Source organism: Polyergus mexicanus, unplaced genomic scaffold, assembly GCF_030449975.1.
Source record: "Polyergus mexicanus isolate NDT 795.1 unplaced genomic scaffold, iyPolMexi1.0 SCAF_12, whole genome shotgun sequence".
Classification (NCBI taxonomy): Eukaryota; Metazoa; Arthropoda; class Insecta; order Hymenoptera; family Formicidae; genus Polyergus; species Polyergus mexicanus.
In genome coordinates this window covers 866,085-883,203 of record NW_027223332.1, presented here as the reverse complement: position 1 = coordinate 883,203, position 17,119 = coordinate 866,085, and the positions used below count along the sequence as shown (strand labels likewise).

Genomic DNA, 17,119 nt, shown 5'->3' with positions numbered 1-17,119 from the left:
CTTCCTATCTACACATACGTGACAAACGGAGCATAAACATACGAGAGAGAGAGAGAAAGAGAGAAGAATTGCAACGCGTTTTAAAGAAGAAAAATTTACGTGGCATTATTATTATTATTGTTCATAGCCGTAATGCGTATGAATAATGTATAAAGCATAAAAATTGAAATCTTATTTACGGCTGCATGTAAATAATGCATGAAACATGAATATTTTATTTATATAATTGTCAGAAAACTCCAATCAAGTATTAATTATTATTTACGTTACCGGATCCGAATTATATATTATATTCTAATAAAATCATGTACTTAAATGGAATTCTAATTTGATATTTTTATGTCGGTGAAATATTATATGACAAAATATATATTGTCTTATATAACGCAAGAATTAAAAGAATAAACTGTATAAAGTGTAAGAGAGAAAACATATATATATATATATATATATACTGTATGGCAAATTATCCTGTTATTATTGTCATTATCATTATTGACTCGTATCGAGCATACAAAAATATTATGTTCCAGCTTTGCGTGAATGATATATTTAACTTGATCTAATTTTAAATATTACGTTCTCAATAACCAGCGGTTTAACGATGATGGTAGACCTCCATGGTCAATCTCGAACCTTGCTCTTTTTATCTTGAACAATAAAGAGACACGTGTTATATAGCGTATATATTATATATATATATATATATATATATATATATATATATATATATATATTCGTCAAATGAGATTATCGATTTGCTATTAGTATACTCAAAGAGTTGACAATAGTCTATTATCTATTAAATGTCTTATGACTAAAGGTCGAAATTTCCCAATAATATTGTTTATATCAAGAACACTAGGTATATATACACCCAGATAATGGATAAGGATTAGAAAGAGACAATAACTGTTATATTATATATATTATTCTATTTTGCATGTGCATCCGATCTTTCTTTTTTGAAGCATCCGAAAAGAATGATTCAGCCGCTTACTCATTGTTTCCGACTAAATTTATGAAGGAAGGGGATAAACTAAGCGTGCCGTGGCTCTAAATTTGACAATCATCCGTACGACAGCTGTTGCGTGGACGCCGCACGGCAATCAGCTGTTACGACGCGCGTCGCGCACACGCGATCTAGGAACTTTGGTAGCGCATGCGCGTCGCGACGAACGCATCACGTTCGCGACCCGCGACAATTCAAAGGATTTCCGCTCGCGATGCGTTCCGGAAATGTCAATGAAATCCTCGAAATTGCTCGCACCTCTATTCTCCAGACGGAGACGAGAATGTACGTGTAAATGGGTCGTAACTAAATGCAGTTATAACATCGGCAATCGCGCGACGTTTCATTGAAGAGCTCATCGATAAAGTTTCAGAGTTTGCGCAACGATTATGATTCGCAGAGATCGTGAATGCGCGTGACATATTTCTCGTTTTCGCCAGCGTTTACCGTCGCTCTTTTAAAACGTTGCAGAAAGTTAACAATGAAAGAAATCCGACTCGCGAGCAAGGAATCCACGAATGTAAGAAGGCGAAGTGAGAGAGCGAACGTCACACATGATATCCCGCGAGAATTTTCTCTCACGTGGGTTGCGCGAACGGCCAGTGTATGAAGCAAGCGAACGTGTCGAACGTCGGGAGTAAGACGAGAGTATAGCGTGGAGAGGGAGGGTACAGAGCGCACGCAGACGTGAGAAGGACGGAAACAGACGAGAGGGAGAGCGAAACAAGCGAGTCAGCGAGTGCGGAGCACGAACAGCAGTGCGCGGAGCACAGCTTTATCCGTGTTTGTCTCTCGTTATTGTTGTCCGCATTATGCGCCGCTGAGTGAATTGTCAAGTGAAATCAGAAATGGCTGCCAACGAGCAACAGCGTAAGGTGAGTGAGCGCCGCGGGGATCGGGGACGGTGCGGATTTTTTCCGCCGGCGGAAACGTCGGCGCGGAAAAACATCGGCCGTACTTTGTCGATTCGACGGAACGAAACGTGCGCGCGCGCCGCGTCGCTTTTGTGTCAAAAGTCACGGTTGATCCATCTGTGCTACCTCTTGTCTTATGTTACATATACGTATATATATATGTATGTATACGTACATCGTGCGCGATATCGACGAGTGACGACAAAGATAGGGACGACGAGTGGACGAGTGCGTGATCCGTTCACGCGTAGACGTGAACGACGCACGATCCCCGGGATAACGCGAGGCACGGATGTCCCCCGCGCGCGCCGCATTCCCGGATAATCGCTCGTCTTCATTCAAAGATCGCGCAGTCGGTTGTCTGTATTTACTTCGATCAGCCGAGCAGCTGTCAGTGCGCGACGTCGTCGGTGTGATAGCGCGAAGATGTACGACGATCACGGTGACGATGTGAGTGTTGTGTTAGCTTCCCGATATGCTCGGGAGCTTTCCGCGACGGGGAGAATCTTCGCAACGTCTTTTTTTTTTTTTTTTTTTAAATTTTCTTATCCATGCCCACTCGCGGAGACACCCCGTGAATTTTGCTGACGGTGCAATCGAAGCGCAGCGCTGTATGTACACTCGGCAACACGCGAATGCCAAATTTATACACGTATCAGAGCCTATATGCATTTTCCATTTATGCCCTGACATGCGTTTAAATTCACGTGTTAATGTTAAGGTATTCCCGTCACCGTTTGTATATGCAATATATAGCGTTCAGCTTAAACCGCAACATATGACAGCTCCTGAACGCTGCGGATTCTCGTCGAACGGATTCACATCTATCTTCCTTCTTTCTTTCTATCTACTTCTTTATTCTTCGTGTGAAAAACCTGGCACAAAGAAACGTACCCTTTTCTGAGAATATTCTGAAGTTTGCGAGCGATTTTATTCGACGTAACATATGTGACAGTTCTCTTTATCATCGAGATTGTTCCTCGGTGACGTTTTACTTGGTCGGGAATTCGATCGTAAAGAACGATCGGTTTCGAAAGAGAGAGAGAGAGAGAGAGAGAAAGAAAGAAAGAAAGACGCATCGATCGAGAATCATAGCGAGCTGTAATTAATTTTTCGTTTGCCATGCTCGGAATCTCCTCCTTCGTTTCGCGGAAGTTCCTTTTGATAATTGAGATAAAGTCCCGTCGTCTCTAGCACGTATATACATATATATCGCGTCTTGTATTTCGTCGGTCGATAAGCGTTAACGTTATTTTGAGTTTACGGCATCGCAAATCGATTGCGCGTCACGTAACGAACGGTCGCGATCGCCGTTTGCGTTTCGTCGAGCGTTAATTGTCGCGCGCTACATCATCGTGAACAGAACGCGTTCCCTGTCACAAAACATCGTGTCATCGCGCGACGACGCATGATTTGCACGAGAGGAGTCACGCGGATTCTTTCGATCGAATAATCCGCGGACGGGATATCGTGATCTTTCTTTCCTACCCGTTCACAGGCGCATTTTGTTATCCGCATTGAGACATATGTTGCAATTATATGCGTGATCCATTTTGTGCTCTCAGGACTGGTTTTTTTTCTTTCGTGCGCGTGACGGATTTTCTCATTTATTTTCATGAATGTAGGTTTTATGCATTCTCAATTACATTTTCTCTCATCAGTCGAATCGATCGGCTAAATCTCGTAAGATATGGATCAATATCAAGCGTAAAAGTTCAAACAGGCGATATATACGAGTCGTCTAATGAAAGGCTGTTTCACTTTAAGGTTTCACCAATATAGCAACATGGCTACTTATGGCTATGATGTAAAACTTGATGATACCACGGATACTTCCTCATACGGGAGAGATAGAGAAAGAAAGATATTTTTGTTGTTTATCGAAACTTGTAAAACATGTTGCTTAGAATATTCTCTGTTTTGAATATATAAATAATTGATGATTAAAGATTCATGTTAAAAGTTGCTGATCGATATACAAACCAAAAATTTATTTATATGACGTAAATATGAATTGCAATTAGAGAAAAATAAAAGTAAATCAAGATTGTGAAGCCAAATTTCTTGTTGTAATTTTTTAAAATCTGTGTTAAAAATAACGTAGATTTTTTCTTTCATACGTAGTCTTTCATACTCTAACAATAAATATAGAATAAATACTAATATTTGTAAAAGAAAAGATATGTAAAAATAAATATTCTTATATATTTATTGTAATATATTTGATCATGTACTAAATATACATATGTGCCCATGAACCACACCTATTTGAAAGAAAAATAGAATAAGAAAGATTTATTTTATATATATATTATTTTTAATCATATTTATTTATTGTTTGTAATGTAATTGTGATCTGACTATTATATATAACATCACTGTGTAAATTAATAGGAATCACGTGAAAGCCGGGAACCAGCCCATCATGCAAGACGTCCTATGAATGCATTTCTGATTTTTTGTAAAAGGCATCGTGGCTCGGTGCGATCTGGCTTTCCACATTTAGAAAATAGAGCAGTCACTAGGGTCTTAGGTGAGTGGTGGGCGACTCTTCATCCTGATCAGAAGCGTTCCTACACAAATCTTGCACAGGAGGTAAGTGCAATTGCAACTAAGAAGTTAATAGACTGATAAGTTTTTAAAAAAAGTAAGAAAATTTTTGCTATCAGAAATGAAACATTGCTTTATTCTCAGAGCTTTCGTATTGTTGAAAGTTTTATATAGGAAAAATTTGTACATATATATATAGCTTAATTATTTTTTCAGTACAAGGATGCGTTTTTAAATGCGAATCCTGACTTCAAATGGTACAAATTACCAGCACCTCCGTTACGTACTTTAAATACTAGGCCTACCAACAAGAAGCAAGAGTCGAGTAGTGGCATGCAATTTATAGATAGTGTCAAATCTGAATATGAGTCTTCCGATTGTACAAAATCAGATAGACGGGATGGACAATCAATCCAACCAGGCAAATTAGCGGATGAATCACAGATCGGGGGACTCAGTTCTCTTTTTACTCCTCAGAAAATAGAGTCATCTGAAGAACAGACAACGATTAATGATATGATAGAAAATGATATTGTTCCAAAACCACCAAAAAAGAGGTATACAGAATCACCTTTCCAAAATGATCAGAAGAGAGATTGCAAGGCAGATCTTTTTGGTGAAAAGAAGAGAAAAAGAGCAGAATCAAATAACAATGAACAACATGAAATGGTGAGATTCGATCTGCTTATGAAAATATAGATTTCAGATTTTTCATTAAATATTTCAAATTTTGCACAATGCAATATTATTTGATTTTTTATATCTAGTATAATCAATTAAAATTTCTGGTCTTATTTCTAAACTTTAGGTCATAGAAGATGAGAAACATGCAATAAATTCCTTTGTAACAACACAGACACAATCAGAGGAGAATAATTTTCGTAGCGAAAGAACATGTAAAGGTTTACGTTATCAGAAATTTCTTGCTGAGCAAATGAAAAATATCGGTCCATCTGGCCAACAAAGCAAACGGAAACGAACAGCTGGAAGCAATGGGTAGGTAATTAAAATTTTAACATAACTAGTGATCTAATTTCATTGATTATAACTTTATAAAGAAAAATATTCCTTGTTGATTTAGACCTGATGAACGTCCAAATGAAAGAAGAAATTCTATTTCTTCAAATGTCAGTGAAAAGACAGATTCCTTAAGCAGTGAGGGAGGAAACAGCTCTCGAGGGGAGCTAGAACATCTTGTAGAAAGGTAAATATATACGGTACATATACACGATAACATACTTTTTCTTCTTAGATTTTTCGAAGGTATATTTTTTTACATGTGAAAATATTTGGAAAATATATTCAGTGCCGAAGGAAAAATGGAGGCTTCCAAACCTGAAGATACAGAAACTGAAGGAGCCGAAGATCAAGTGGATTACGGACCTTGGACGGCACGTAAAAGATTTCGTGCCGAGTATGTTCTTGGAAAAAATCATTTTTATTTCAATCATTTTATTATAGACAAAGAAGAAACATACATATATATATACATATATATTATATAATAAACATATTTATAGGGACTTTAATTTGGAAAAGAAAATTGAGGCACTACCGTCTTTGAGTTTAGAGGAGTTTCAAGAAAAGAAAAAACAGCAACGTACGAAAAAAAAGAAAATTCTACAAAAGTTTAATTCTTCAGCAACCAAAAAACATCAAAATAATCCGTCTTCTAATGATCAAATGAACGGTCAAACACAAAGAGTGAGTACGATAAATGAGAATAGCGAAGATTCAGAAAAAGCCCATCTTGTTGGAAGTCAAAAACGAAAAGCTCGAAAGCAAACTATTACACGGAACGCTGCGGCAATAAACTCCACCAAAAACTCTGATGATCAAGAATCAAATAAATGTAAGTTATATACAATTTCTATCAATTTGTTAATTGAAAATGATTTAATATTATAATGTTTTTACTCTTTATATATGATGTTAATTTTTTGATCATTTTTAAAAAATTTTATTGTTTATACATTTATAGATTTGAAAAAAAATTAATATGTAAAATATTTTTTATAACCTCTTTAAAACACTATAAGCAGAAAAAATTATTACAATTTGATTTTAGTTATAATTTATATAATTTCTGTATTGTAAAAATCCTCCATTAATTATGTATAATTTATATTTTACATCTTAATAGCTTGGTGCGCATCTCCAGATCTTGAAGCTTTAGCATGTCTTGCAACAGTTGCCGCCAACAGAACGAAACTTACCAAAAATAACGTTTAATTGTGTTACCCATTAATAATATGTAAGATTGCACTATAAAAACCAAAACTTTATTAAATTTTTTTCATGTAATTTCCTATTACTGGGAAACACATACTTTTCCAAGTGCTGTTATAAACGATACTATTACAGTATCGATAACAATGATTATTGTTAGTATCCTTATTAATCTTTACTATTACAGATATTATATATATATATACATATATATGTATACATTACAATTATTATTGACTATAGATTATTCCATTATTCGGTATATGAGGAAGATGTTCTTTTTACTGAGAATAATAGTTGTACTGAAAAGATAGAAAAATGGAAGATATTTTTTTCTATAATTTATTCCGCCAAGAATTACGATTTTTTAATTCCGTTCCACTTTCTATTTGTGGTTTGGAAAAAGCAAATTTTATTTATTCATTATTCATTGTTGTATATAAAATAGTTGAATTATTTAATATATTATAATTAATTATTTTTTAATGTAAAGTAAATATTTTATTATAACTAAATTTTAAATAATATCTTTATGCTTTTTTTTTACATCAGAGTTTTTAAAATCTTCTAATTCTAAATAAATTCTATGAATCATAATAATATCAACAATAAACCTGATTAGATAACATAAAGCTATCTATGATCATGTGAAGATGAATTGAGTTAAATAAGTAAAACAAAATATAAATGTACAAAGATCTATATCATTCAATTTTTTATAAAATTAATAATTTTTTGTTTTAATTTCATACAATTATAATATTATTATTTATCGCTTTCTTTAATACAAAATCATATATGCAAATTGGGGTGATTATATAAGTTAGTAATTCCGTTATATCCGCTTTTATGCAAACTATGATATTTAGGAGAATTTGTCATTGTCATTTCTGATAATATGTGTACAGGCACGAAAATATATTTTATCTTATATTTTATAATATATATTCTACGCGCGTATGATGTGTACATAGGTATAGGTGCAGTATTATATACAATTACAAAGTGGAATATCCTTTGCGACACAATTTGAATATCAAAAGGGTATAATCAAAATAATCGATATATATATATATATATATATATATATATACATATAAGTGACCACTATTTACATGTTGTAATACATGCATACATGCAAATAGACACATACACGTGTAAATTTAAATTTGTATAAATTCTCGGGTATATACACGAATATATGATAGATAAATATCTCTTTAAAATATGTGTGAATCCATGTATGCATGTAATAGAGTGATAAGACTATCCACATATGTGAATGTGTATTTATAATATTTATATATATTAATTATATATATCTTATTATACATATATAAATTTAGCATTAAGACTACAAGAATGTGACTTTGTGCTCTGTTTGAGAAAGTAAGAGACTTGTCTGTGATTTTGGCTAAAGGAATTTTTATATTTTTCTATTGATTTCTTTTTTCTGTTTTCTTTTGTTTTCTCTATCTTTTTTCTATATATATACATATATATATCTTTCTATTTTTTTCTTTTTTTATCTTTCTATGCATGTGTATATATAAAAAATCTAATTTTATTAAATTTCTAAATTCTCTTTGTTTGTAAAATAATAGGAACAAGCATGTAACGTTAATAGGTTTTTCTGTAGTTTGCAAAGGAATGTACTGATTATATTTCAAATGTGCCTTGAAGAGATATGAGGAATATAGTAATTAAATAATCGACCAACAATATATTTTCGATTCGTTTCGCTCTTCTGACCACATTTTGGCTTTTACAATTGTACCACAATTTGCGACTGTGCAGGACTTTACAATCGGGCTGAGTTGCCAATGTATAAAGATTGGATATTTAATGAAATCAGGGGAGAGTGTTTCGAATTTTACTGCACAAAACATCTATGTACCTAGCTTTAAAAGAATGTAATTTACACAAGTCTATATATACGTGTACATATTGTAATACCATTTATATGAATAATAAAAATATAATATTTTGATGTAATATTTATTATATTATTATTAATCATTTTTGCAGCTGCTAATTTACCTTATATTGTATTTATCTTACTCTTTATAATACAATATTATCTGATTATTATATATAGGAAAATATATATTATTATTTGTGATCGCATGATGTAATATATTAATATAGGAAATGTATAATTAATGATTTTTTTGTATCGTCTGAATTTTCTTCTTTTTTTTTGTTTTTTGATTCACTATATGCAATTGTAGAAATCATATGCACATATTATATTATTTATATATACTATAAAAATATATTTTTTATTAGACAATTTTAAGATCTTTAAAATTTTGTATATGTTTAATATAAGTAATTCTATAAATAACTAATGTTTGGTAGCTTATATATAGAAAAAATCGATCATTAATAAAATACAAAATGTTTGATAATTTATATATAGAATCTCAATTCTACACTCTAATATGAGTGATAAGTCTATAAATAATATATATATATATATATATATATTCGTTTGCATCTTGCACTAAGTTTCAATTCTACATACATTTTAATGATCTATGGCGTATCGTGAAAACATTTCCCCACTCCTACTTCAAATGTTAGTATACACCTGCCACTGGTTGACGTATATACGAATGCAGGACAATAGGCATGGAGCATGGTGTGATAGCATTGAACTTTGTATAACTTTGTTTTCTGCAACACGAAATTCGTACCAATTCGTTAAATAAACACTGCCAATCGTCGATTGATCTCAATACGTCATCCAAGTTGCTTTCCAAGATGGGAGTAATATTTTTGGAGCACATCGGTGGCAATCGTCTCTTCTCTTGCGCTTCTTGTGACACCAACCTCACCAACAGGTCACAGCTCGTAAGCACACGCTTTACGGGTGCTACAGGACGTGCTTTCCTCTTCAACAAAGTCGTCAATCTAAATTATAGGTGCGTCCTTTTATTTTTTGGATTGTATAAAATTATTCTTATAAGATAAAATTTTATTAATAAGATGATAGTTTTTTTTTGAAAGTAACATGTGCATTGTATTCATGCTTAATTTTCTGGCACTGACATATTTCGTTATAAATTGTATGTTTTTTCTTAGTCAATCATAAAGATATTAAAACCAAAAAGAAACTAGAGCTAAGGGAGATATATAATATGATGACAGTTAAAAAAATGTGAATGTATCAATTTCATGTTTGTAGAATATCTATAACTCTTTGATTTAATCCTATAATATAATGTGCAGCGAAGTGCAGGATAGAGTGATGCTGACAGGTCGCCACATGGTTCGAGATGTCAGTTGCAAAAACTGTGACGCTAAGCTCGGATGGGTGTATGAATTTGCAACAGACGAACAGCAACGGTATAAAGAAGGTCGTGTTATACTAGAACGAGCTCTTGTTACAGAGAGTGATGGACTGAACGAGAATGTTTAATATTTAATATTGAGTAGTTTGTATATTAAAGAATAACCAACATAGTTCTTATATAAGTTATTGCCATTTTCAAATTGTTTGATTTTAATTTTGTCAATTAGAAGAGACTCTCGGTTAGCGTGCAACTTGTTCACGTATAAAAAAAGAAATACTGATGACACTATTAATTGTGATAAAACGTCACTCAACATTTTCGTCTGTAAATATGGTTCCTATTTTATAAGAAAATGTTTCAGAGTCTATACTTATTTACGTTATTTTTCGATTGAATCTACATCTTGTATATTTTATTCAAAATTGCTGAATTTACGTAATAAGAATAAACATCATTGATGTTTTCTTATACAGATGTAACATTAATAAATTAATTTTAATAACTCACACAAGTATGTTCGTCAAGAAAATGAAAGAATGAGGAAAAAATGTGAATGTATATTGTATATGAGTATATTTAATAATTATGTATCGATGAGTGCAATATAGATATAAATGGATCAGCGTATATTATGTAACTTTATTTATATTATTTCAATTATATATATAATTCAAGAAGCAATAATGTACGAGATGTTTGAAGCTGCGCGTTAATCGTGACGTTAATTCATATAATTAATTAAACGCTGGTCGCTTTAATGAATTTTTTCTACTCACATTTATAACTGTAAATATGAATAGTATTTAAAGCTTTAAATTATATTCATATTCACAATTAGTTTTCCTTATTGGTAAATGCCAAAATAAATTTTTATACATTTTGAATGTGTAAATATGATACAAGTACAAATTGAGAAAGCACACACATAAACCTATCCAAGATTCATGAAAGTCACATCTGTTGACAACTTTGAACACTTTCCAAATAAAGAGATGAGGTCGCGTTCAATAAAGAAGGCAAAAATTGTTTATATTTGACGATAAATGTGAGATACTGATACAAACTGATATATATATATTATAGAATTATACTCTGTCTTGTAGAAAAATGGATAATATGCGTAGAATAAAAATAAAAAGAGAATTATGCCTTAATCTCTTTAAAAGATATTAATTAAGAAAAAGACTACGTGCGATAAAAACATAGGAAATAAACGAAATATTATTTCAATATTATTTCAACAAATTATCTCTTTCGACACGTGGTCGCATTTTTCCAATTAACAAATAATTATCAGCCGAACTATGTTTTACCATGTTTTCAACACATTACATGCTTCTATCAATTTTCTTATCGCGCATACAACTTTATCAAGATTTATTAAGAGAGCTCTGTTTTAATCTACTCTTATCGGATTATATTGCATGAGAAATATAAAAATTTATCATACTATGCTCCCCCTTCCTTTTTAACTTTTAAATAAGAAAATTGAATCGTGCATCAGAGAAAATAACAGATGAATTCAGTCTTCAAAACGACACATACATAAAAAATGATGAATTGATTAATTATATATAAATTAATCTTTTCTTTTACTTTTCTTTTATACCAATTTTATTCTCAAGAAAAGTTACCTCTTCTTTTAGATTATATTCTTGCATATATTCCCATAATGTATTCTTTAAAATTGAAAGAAAATCTCCAAACGCATCATACATTTTTTAAAAGATGAATTCAACATGTTCTAATTGCGAATAAATTATAGGAGGATAGTAAACAACTTTGGCAAGCTCGCGTTTCGCGTTACACACTGAGGACGGTCGACGCACTCACGAGACAAACGAACCGCGCCCGCCGACGCGCCCCGATTGGCCGTCGCGCTCGACGTGACGACCAATCTTCGGGTCCGGAGATGCCGCGAGCGAGCTCGAGCGGGGCAGTGTGATCACGTAGTCCCACCACGCCGCATGGTGGATGGATGTTTCTCCTGATCGGACAGCGGGTAAAATGCTGTAAACTGTGCGTCCTCGTCGTCGTCGTTGCCACGCCGGAGAGGAAGGAGCGTGCCAGTGGGAACCATCTCTCGTAAGTCCACTTTAGCGCACGATAATTACAAAGCGCGCTTGAGATCGCGCTAAAGGCGCGGACGAGGAGGGAGAGGAGGAAGACGAAAGGGAATTGTGCTTGCTCGGCGACATCGACACGAAAGCGGCGTATTGTTTGTTTGCTCCATCCTCGCATCTCGGCATTGTAGCGATAATGACACGTCGTTCGCGAGCGACGACCGTCCTCACCTCTCATCTCCATCGAGATTCGTTCGTCGATCGAGCACTCTCCTCCCGGTGGAACGATCGTCAGCGGGTCGCGGCGATTCCGAACGCGAATTTTGCCTTTTATTTTTCTCTCTCTCTCTCTCTTTTTTTCGTGTTCTCCCTTGTTTTCGTCCCTTCGTTCTTCGCCCCCGTCAACGCGTATACGTATTTCCGTCTCTTTCGCTACCGGTTTCTCACTCCCACTCTCCCTTCCGTTCGTGACATCGAAGGTATACATACGCATACATGCAGTGACGCGCGACGTTGACAAGGGCGAAGCGATCATGTCCGATCGGGGAATTATCCGCGTATTTTCGACGAGATTCGACGATATCGCCGAGGTCTCGTGAGTCTTGACGCCGACGCTTACGGGGAAAAAAAAAAATTTATCTTATCGTTTGCATCCTCTTTCTCTCCCCCGCGAAGCGCCCCCTTGTGCGCCTTCTCCTTCGCCTTCCCCTTCGCTTTCCCCTTCGCCTTCCCCTTCCCCTTCACCTTGCCCATCCGTCCTCCACGCCTCCACGTCGCTCTCCGTCTCGCGCGCGCGATGCCATTGCACCGCCGAACGAATCGCAGCAGGAAAAGCTATAAATACACACGCATCGCGCGCGGGGTAAACAAACTTGACCTCAGCGAAATTCTTATCGGCGTATACATACAGAGGTGGCTTTGAGGTTATGTCGCGTTTAGGAAGGAGGCGTCTGCATGTGTGTATTTTATGATCCAAATTGCGGAGGCGGCGATTTTCTGGGATAAAAAATTCTGCCGAACCTCAAACATGCCGGGATAACGCAACGCAACGAGGAGATGCGTAGTAATCGCTCGTTTACTTGACGTCGCCGAATTATTGCTAATATTATTATGATCTCGTTGAACGTGTCATAAAAGTTGTCCGCAAAATATTTTTGAGAAAATGTAACGGCCGTTCGGATGAGTAAATAAGAAAGGAGTCACGTGAATGGAATTGTTATCTTTTAATGTTCGCCGCCGCGATATACCTTTGACAGTCTTTATTCACGATACACATTCGTCGAATTGAATTTTTGTCAGCATCGTGAATTCGACTTGTAAACGTAAATTTTTGCGAGACGTATAATATGATTGCAAGCTGTATCGATTTTAGCAAGATTATTGAAAAATTTAATTCATATTATTCTTTTAAAATAAATAATTTATACTTAAAAATTTTTTTTTTTCTATATGGAATCTTTTTACATAAACTATATTATATATACAAAATAAATATATATTTTATATATACAATTTAGAGGGAAAAAAATATGAAGGCAGTTAATTTCGCAATATATATTTTTTTATATTTAAAAGTAAAGTGTCATTGTGAAACACTTATTAAAATAAAATATTGCTCTTTTTCTAAATTGTTATTTTTAATATTACGTTAAATATTGAAACAATAATTTGTTTATATCTTTTTATGTACTTTTTACCAAAGATATTTTGATAACTACAAATAAGCGATTTAATTCTGTAAAAATAGAATGAGGAAAATTTTTGTGTTTCTTATATTTTTCTAACAGAAAACTGGCATTTCTCTCAGCTATTTGAAGACTGTGAGCACATATTTGGCTTAGGAGGTGATTTAGATTGCATTGGGAGAAAAATTTCTGAGCAATCCAAAATGAAGTGGACAACTGGTGCTCCTTTTAATGAACAAGTTGGCGAACTTACTCGTGTATTCTCTCAATGGAATGAGTGCGAACAAACTGTCGTTCTTTATGCATTGTTGCGTCGTATACCTGCAGTTCAGGCAAGGTTTCTTGCACAAGCGGTACAACATTCTCTGCACTCTGTGTCTGAATTGGATATAAAAGAAATAAATGCCAATAATCCAAGTAATTATCATGTTTATATTCTCTGTATTTAGAAATAATAATGTGATTTAGTAAGATGTACTCTTAATATATTATATATATATATATATATATATATATAGTAAAATATTTTTTATTTCAGCTTATATCACTTCATTAATGTCGGAGTCAACAGAAATTGCAATTAATCAACTCTTAACACATTTGCCCTTACTAAGGCCTGGGAATATAGAGTGCAAACAAAGCTACCTATTGGCAATACCAGAATTAGTGAGTCATTGTGTGAGCACAGGACAGTTTACAGAACAAACACAGCAGCTTTTGAGCTACACTCTAATACACCCGGCTATAACTAATCAGGACAGACGTTCTTTAACTCAATGGCTTAGACATTTGGAAGATCGTATTAGTGGTACACCACCTATTACCGGTCTTGAAGATTATCCAAATACTCCAATCAGGTGAGTCAAGTGGTAATAATGATACTAAAAATATTGTGATATCTTATCTTTAATGTATCTCTAAACTTTGCCACTTTATAAGATGGGAGAGTCCATGGCAAAGGAATTCCAAGCAGCAAAGCGATCAGTCTAATCTATTTAATACGCAACCGGCCCACACGTTTCTACAATTTCAACCCCGTCAACGTCGTTCAAATAGTTTGACGCCACCGGTGCCACCGCCACATCAACTCGAAATCTTTGAACGTACTAATAATGCAAACAATTCATCCAGGCATAAGCCACGTAGCTTTAGCGTTTCCGGAGATCACACCAGTAATTTTCAATTATATATATCATGCATATATAAATTTACGTTGTATCGGCACTTTATTAAATGACGATCTTTACATAGGCAATATTATCGGTTTGGGTCCATTGAGCCCACAGAGTTCCTGTGCGAGTAGCGGTAGCGAGGGCCGTTTGGATGACGCTTCCAATCGTTCGCTCGCGAGTGGTATGAGAGGTGAATTTAATACGGTTTTAATACTTTTATATAATAATAGAAGGGAAGGGGTCGGTAGAAGGATTTCGTTTTATAATATAAATAATTTTTTTCCATCCATATATATATATATATATAAACCAATTTTTAATTACATTCTTCTTTCAACCTTCTTCTCTGACGAATCACATTTTCTTTTATAGACAAGTACATGTATTTTTAAACTACTTTTTTTGCTTTCAGATGTACAATCATGGCTTAAAACATTACGCCTCCATAAGTATAATTATTTGTTTGTTACCATGAGTTATGAGGACATGCTGCAATTGACAGAGGATCAATTGGCAGAGCAGGGAGTTACAAAGGGGGCTAGGCATAAACTGGCTCTCTCTATCGCTAAGCTGCAGCAAAGATATAACACTCTCTTGAATTTGGAAAAGGGTTTGGTGCAACCTAGTGCTCGCGATGGCATGCAAAATACTTCGTTCTCGCAGGGTTCATCTTTACTCATTAATACGATGGATGAGCTCAAAACGATATTAGCCACCCCTATAAAACCGAGTCAAGAAAACGATCCACAAGATATCCCTGCGCAGTTTACAAAAGTGCTTGGAAAGTGTATGTACACAAAAATATTGCATTATAATTCTATTACTAAAATTCCATCAGAGATAGATAATTGAAAAAAATATTGTCGGCATTATCGATTTCTTTATTTAGTATGCAGTAGATTAGCTCTGGACAGCGTAGAAGACAGTGTTTTGTGCGCATGCATCAACATCTTGGAAAAAGTATTGCAGCACGACTGTTTCACTCCAAATCAGAAGGAGAAAGTGCAACAATGGCGCAGTAGACTCGGCAATCCGCGACCAACTCCAAAGTAAGATGACATTTTCGATAAAAAATACAAGTAATCTATTGTGTGTTGAGGTAACTTTCAAAATGTATGTACAAAATTTTAGGTGGCAACATAATTACGGTTACAATAACAGGAGGTATGGCAATTCGCAACAACACAATAGAAAACCGAGTTTAAATTTGAACCATATTCACACCACCCATCTACACAACAACCATTTTATGATTACTCCGCATAGAAACAGTATATCTTCGCCGTATTTGCAAAATAATCAGAATCAGAGTATGAATACCTTGAATACGAACAATTTGCGTACGATACATACGATCGAGAAGAGACCGAGCCTACAAGAGACCAGCAGTTTGCAGGTAAAGTAGAGTCTAATTGTTCGAAATTTTATTTATTTCTTTCTTTTATTAATACGTTGAATATTTTATCTTGCAGCAATTACAAAAAACATTGCAACGTACATACAGCGCGCCGCGAGACCGTTTTTTGGGACACCCTACCAATGGAGCGAATGAAACGACGGAGCCGGAAATCAACTCTCGCCTGGAATCTCTTTGCTTGAGGATGACTGAGCAAGCGATCGGCGGATTCGGTGAGGCCTAAATTTCTAGGATCTAACGTAAGTCATATTTGAACTTTGAATGTTCGACTTCGAAAATTTATTTGAGAAAAATTCTGTTTGCCAAAATACACGAGCGAGCGAGATAGCGCGCATATTCATGAGTCGTCGTTGTAAGGTAATACTTCAATGGGGATGATATATTTTTTGTTGTGTGCAAACACCTGCGTGTACGCACTTACGCTTTAATAATCCTACCAAATCGAAAAAATGTCCGATATGTGCGACATTATTATGAGAGAGAGATAAAGATAGGTCATTCTTCGAGGATCGAATGACTTTTACACATACACAATACACACATATACACGTGTAAATCATATTTTTATTATATCCGATGCAATTGTACTATTTAATTGACAGAATTTGGCAAGCCAAATGCTAATAGAAAGATAGAGTCTTTCCTCGACTATTTGCTGCATCCATATATATAAATATATAGGAAAAAGTATATATATATATACGTATGAGATAATACATAAAATAATATTACAGAACATTGCATGGTAATGTAATGTCATCTTTTTCACTCTTTTCTC

The 17,119-nt window shown here is 34.4% G+C and overlaps 3 protein-coding genes across 7 annotated transcripts; all 3 read left to right on the top strand.

Moving 5' to 3' along the window:
• Positions 1-1,619: 1,619 nt before the first annotated feature.
• Bbx (bobby sox) lies at positions 1,620-8,689 on the top strand. Of its 5 annotated transcripts, none has more exons than XM_070304966.1 (8): positions 1,620-1,887; positions 4,321-4,521; positions 4,693-5,145; positions 5,285-5,472; positions 5,558-5,680; positions 5,783-5,890; positions 5,997-6,328; positions 6,620-8,689. In XM_070304966.1, the coding sequence occupies exons 1-8, from the start codon at positions 1,861-1,863 to the stop codon at positions 6,706-6,708; spliced, it is 1,521 nt and encodes a 506-aa protein (XP_070161067.1). In that variant the 5' UTR covers positions 1,620-1,860; the 3' UTR covers positions 6,709-8,689. The 5 variants fall into 5 exon arrangements, with proteins under 5 accessions (XP_070161067.1, XP_070161068.1, XP_070161065.1 ...); XM_070304967.1 differs by lacking the exon at positions 1,620-1,887 and adding an exon at positions 2,105-2,376; XM_070304964.1 differs by lacking the exon at positions 1,620-1,887 and adding an exon at positions 3,404-3,609.
• A 584-nt stretch (positions 8,690-9,273) lies between these two features.
• On the top strand, positions 9,274-11,176 carry Yippee (yippee zinc finger protein). Its single transcript, XM_070304865.1, has 2 exons — positions 9,274-9,632; positions 9,940-11,176. Exons 1-2 carry the CDS (start codon positions 9,472-9,474, stop codon positions 10,127-10,129), a joined length of 351 nt encoding a protein of 116 aa, XP_070160966.1. The 5' UTR covers positions 9,274-9,471; the 3' UTR covers positions 10,130-11,176.
• Positions 11,177-11,929: 753 nt separating this feature from the next.
• On the top strand, positions 11,930-17,119 carry Smg (sterile alpha motif domain containing protein 4 smaug). The gene is made up of 9 exons (XM_070305141.1): positions 11,930-12,089; positions 13,855-14,169; positions 14,291-14,609; positions 14,692-14,924; positions 15,004-15,114; positions 15,337-15,711; positions 15,814-15,973; positions 16,056-16,320; positions 16,397-17,119. Exons 2-9 carry the CDS (start codon positions 13,956-13,958, stop codon positions 16,562-16,564), a joined length of 1,845 nt encoding a protein of 614 aa, XP_070161242.1. The 5' UTR covers positions 11,930-12,089; positions 13,855-13,955; the 3' UTR covers positions 16,565-17,119.

Excerpts from the sequence above, each read along its gene's own strand:
- Bbx (XM_070304964.1), top strand. The coding sequence starts at position 3,466 with ATGCGTGATCCATTTTGTGCTCTCAGGACTGGTTTTTTTTCTTTCGTG. Across the intron at positions 5,146-5,284 it reads ACAATGAACAACATGAAATG|GTCATAGAAGATGAGAAACA; the intron begins GTGAGATTCGAT and ends TCTAAACTTTAG. Across the intron at positions 5,891-5,996 it reads CGTAAAAGATTTCGTGCCGA|GGACTTTAATTTGGAAAAGA; the intron begins GTATGTTCTTGG and ends ACATATTTATAG.
- Yippee (XM_070304865.1), top strand. The coding sequence starts at position 9,472 with ATGGGAGTAATATTTTTGGAGCACATCGGTGGCAATCGTCTCTTCTCT. Across the intron at positions 9,633-9,939 it reads GTCGTCAATCTAAATTATAG|CGAAGTGCAGGATAGAGTGA; the intron begins GTGCGTCCTTTT and ends TATAATGTGCAG.
- Smg (XM_070305141.1), top strand. The coding sequence starts at position 13,956 with ATGAAGTGGACAACTGGTGCTCCTTTTAATGAACAAGTTGGCGAACTT. Across the intron at positions 14,610-14,691 it reads TATCCAAATACTCCAATCAG|ATGGGAGAGTCCATGGCAAA; the intron begins GTGAGTCAAGTG and ends CCACTTTATAAG. Across the intron at positions 15,712-15,813 it reads TACAAAAGTGCTTGGAAAGT|TATGCAGTAGATTAGCTCTG; the intron begins GTATGTACACAA and ends TTCTTTATTTAG.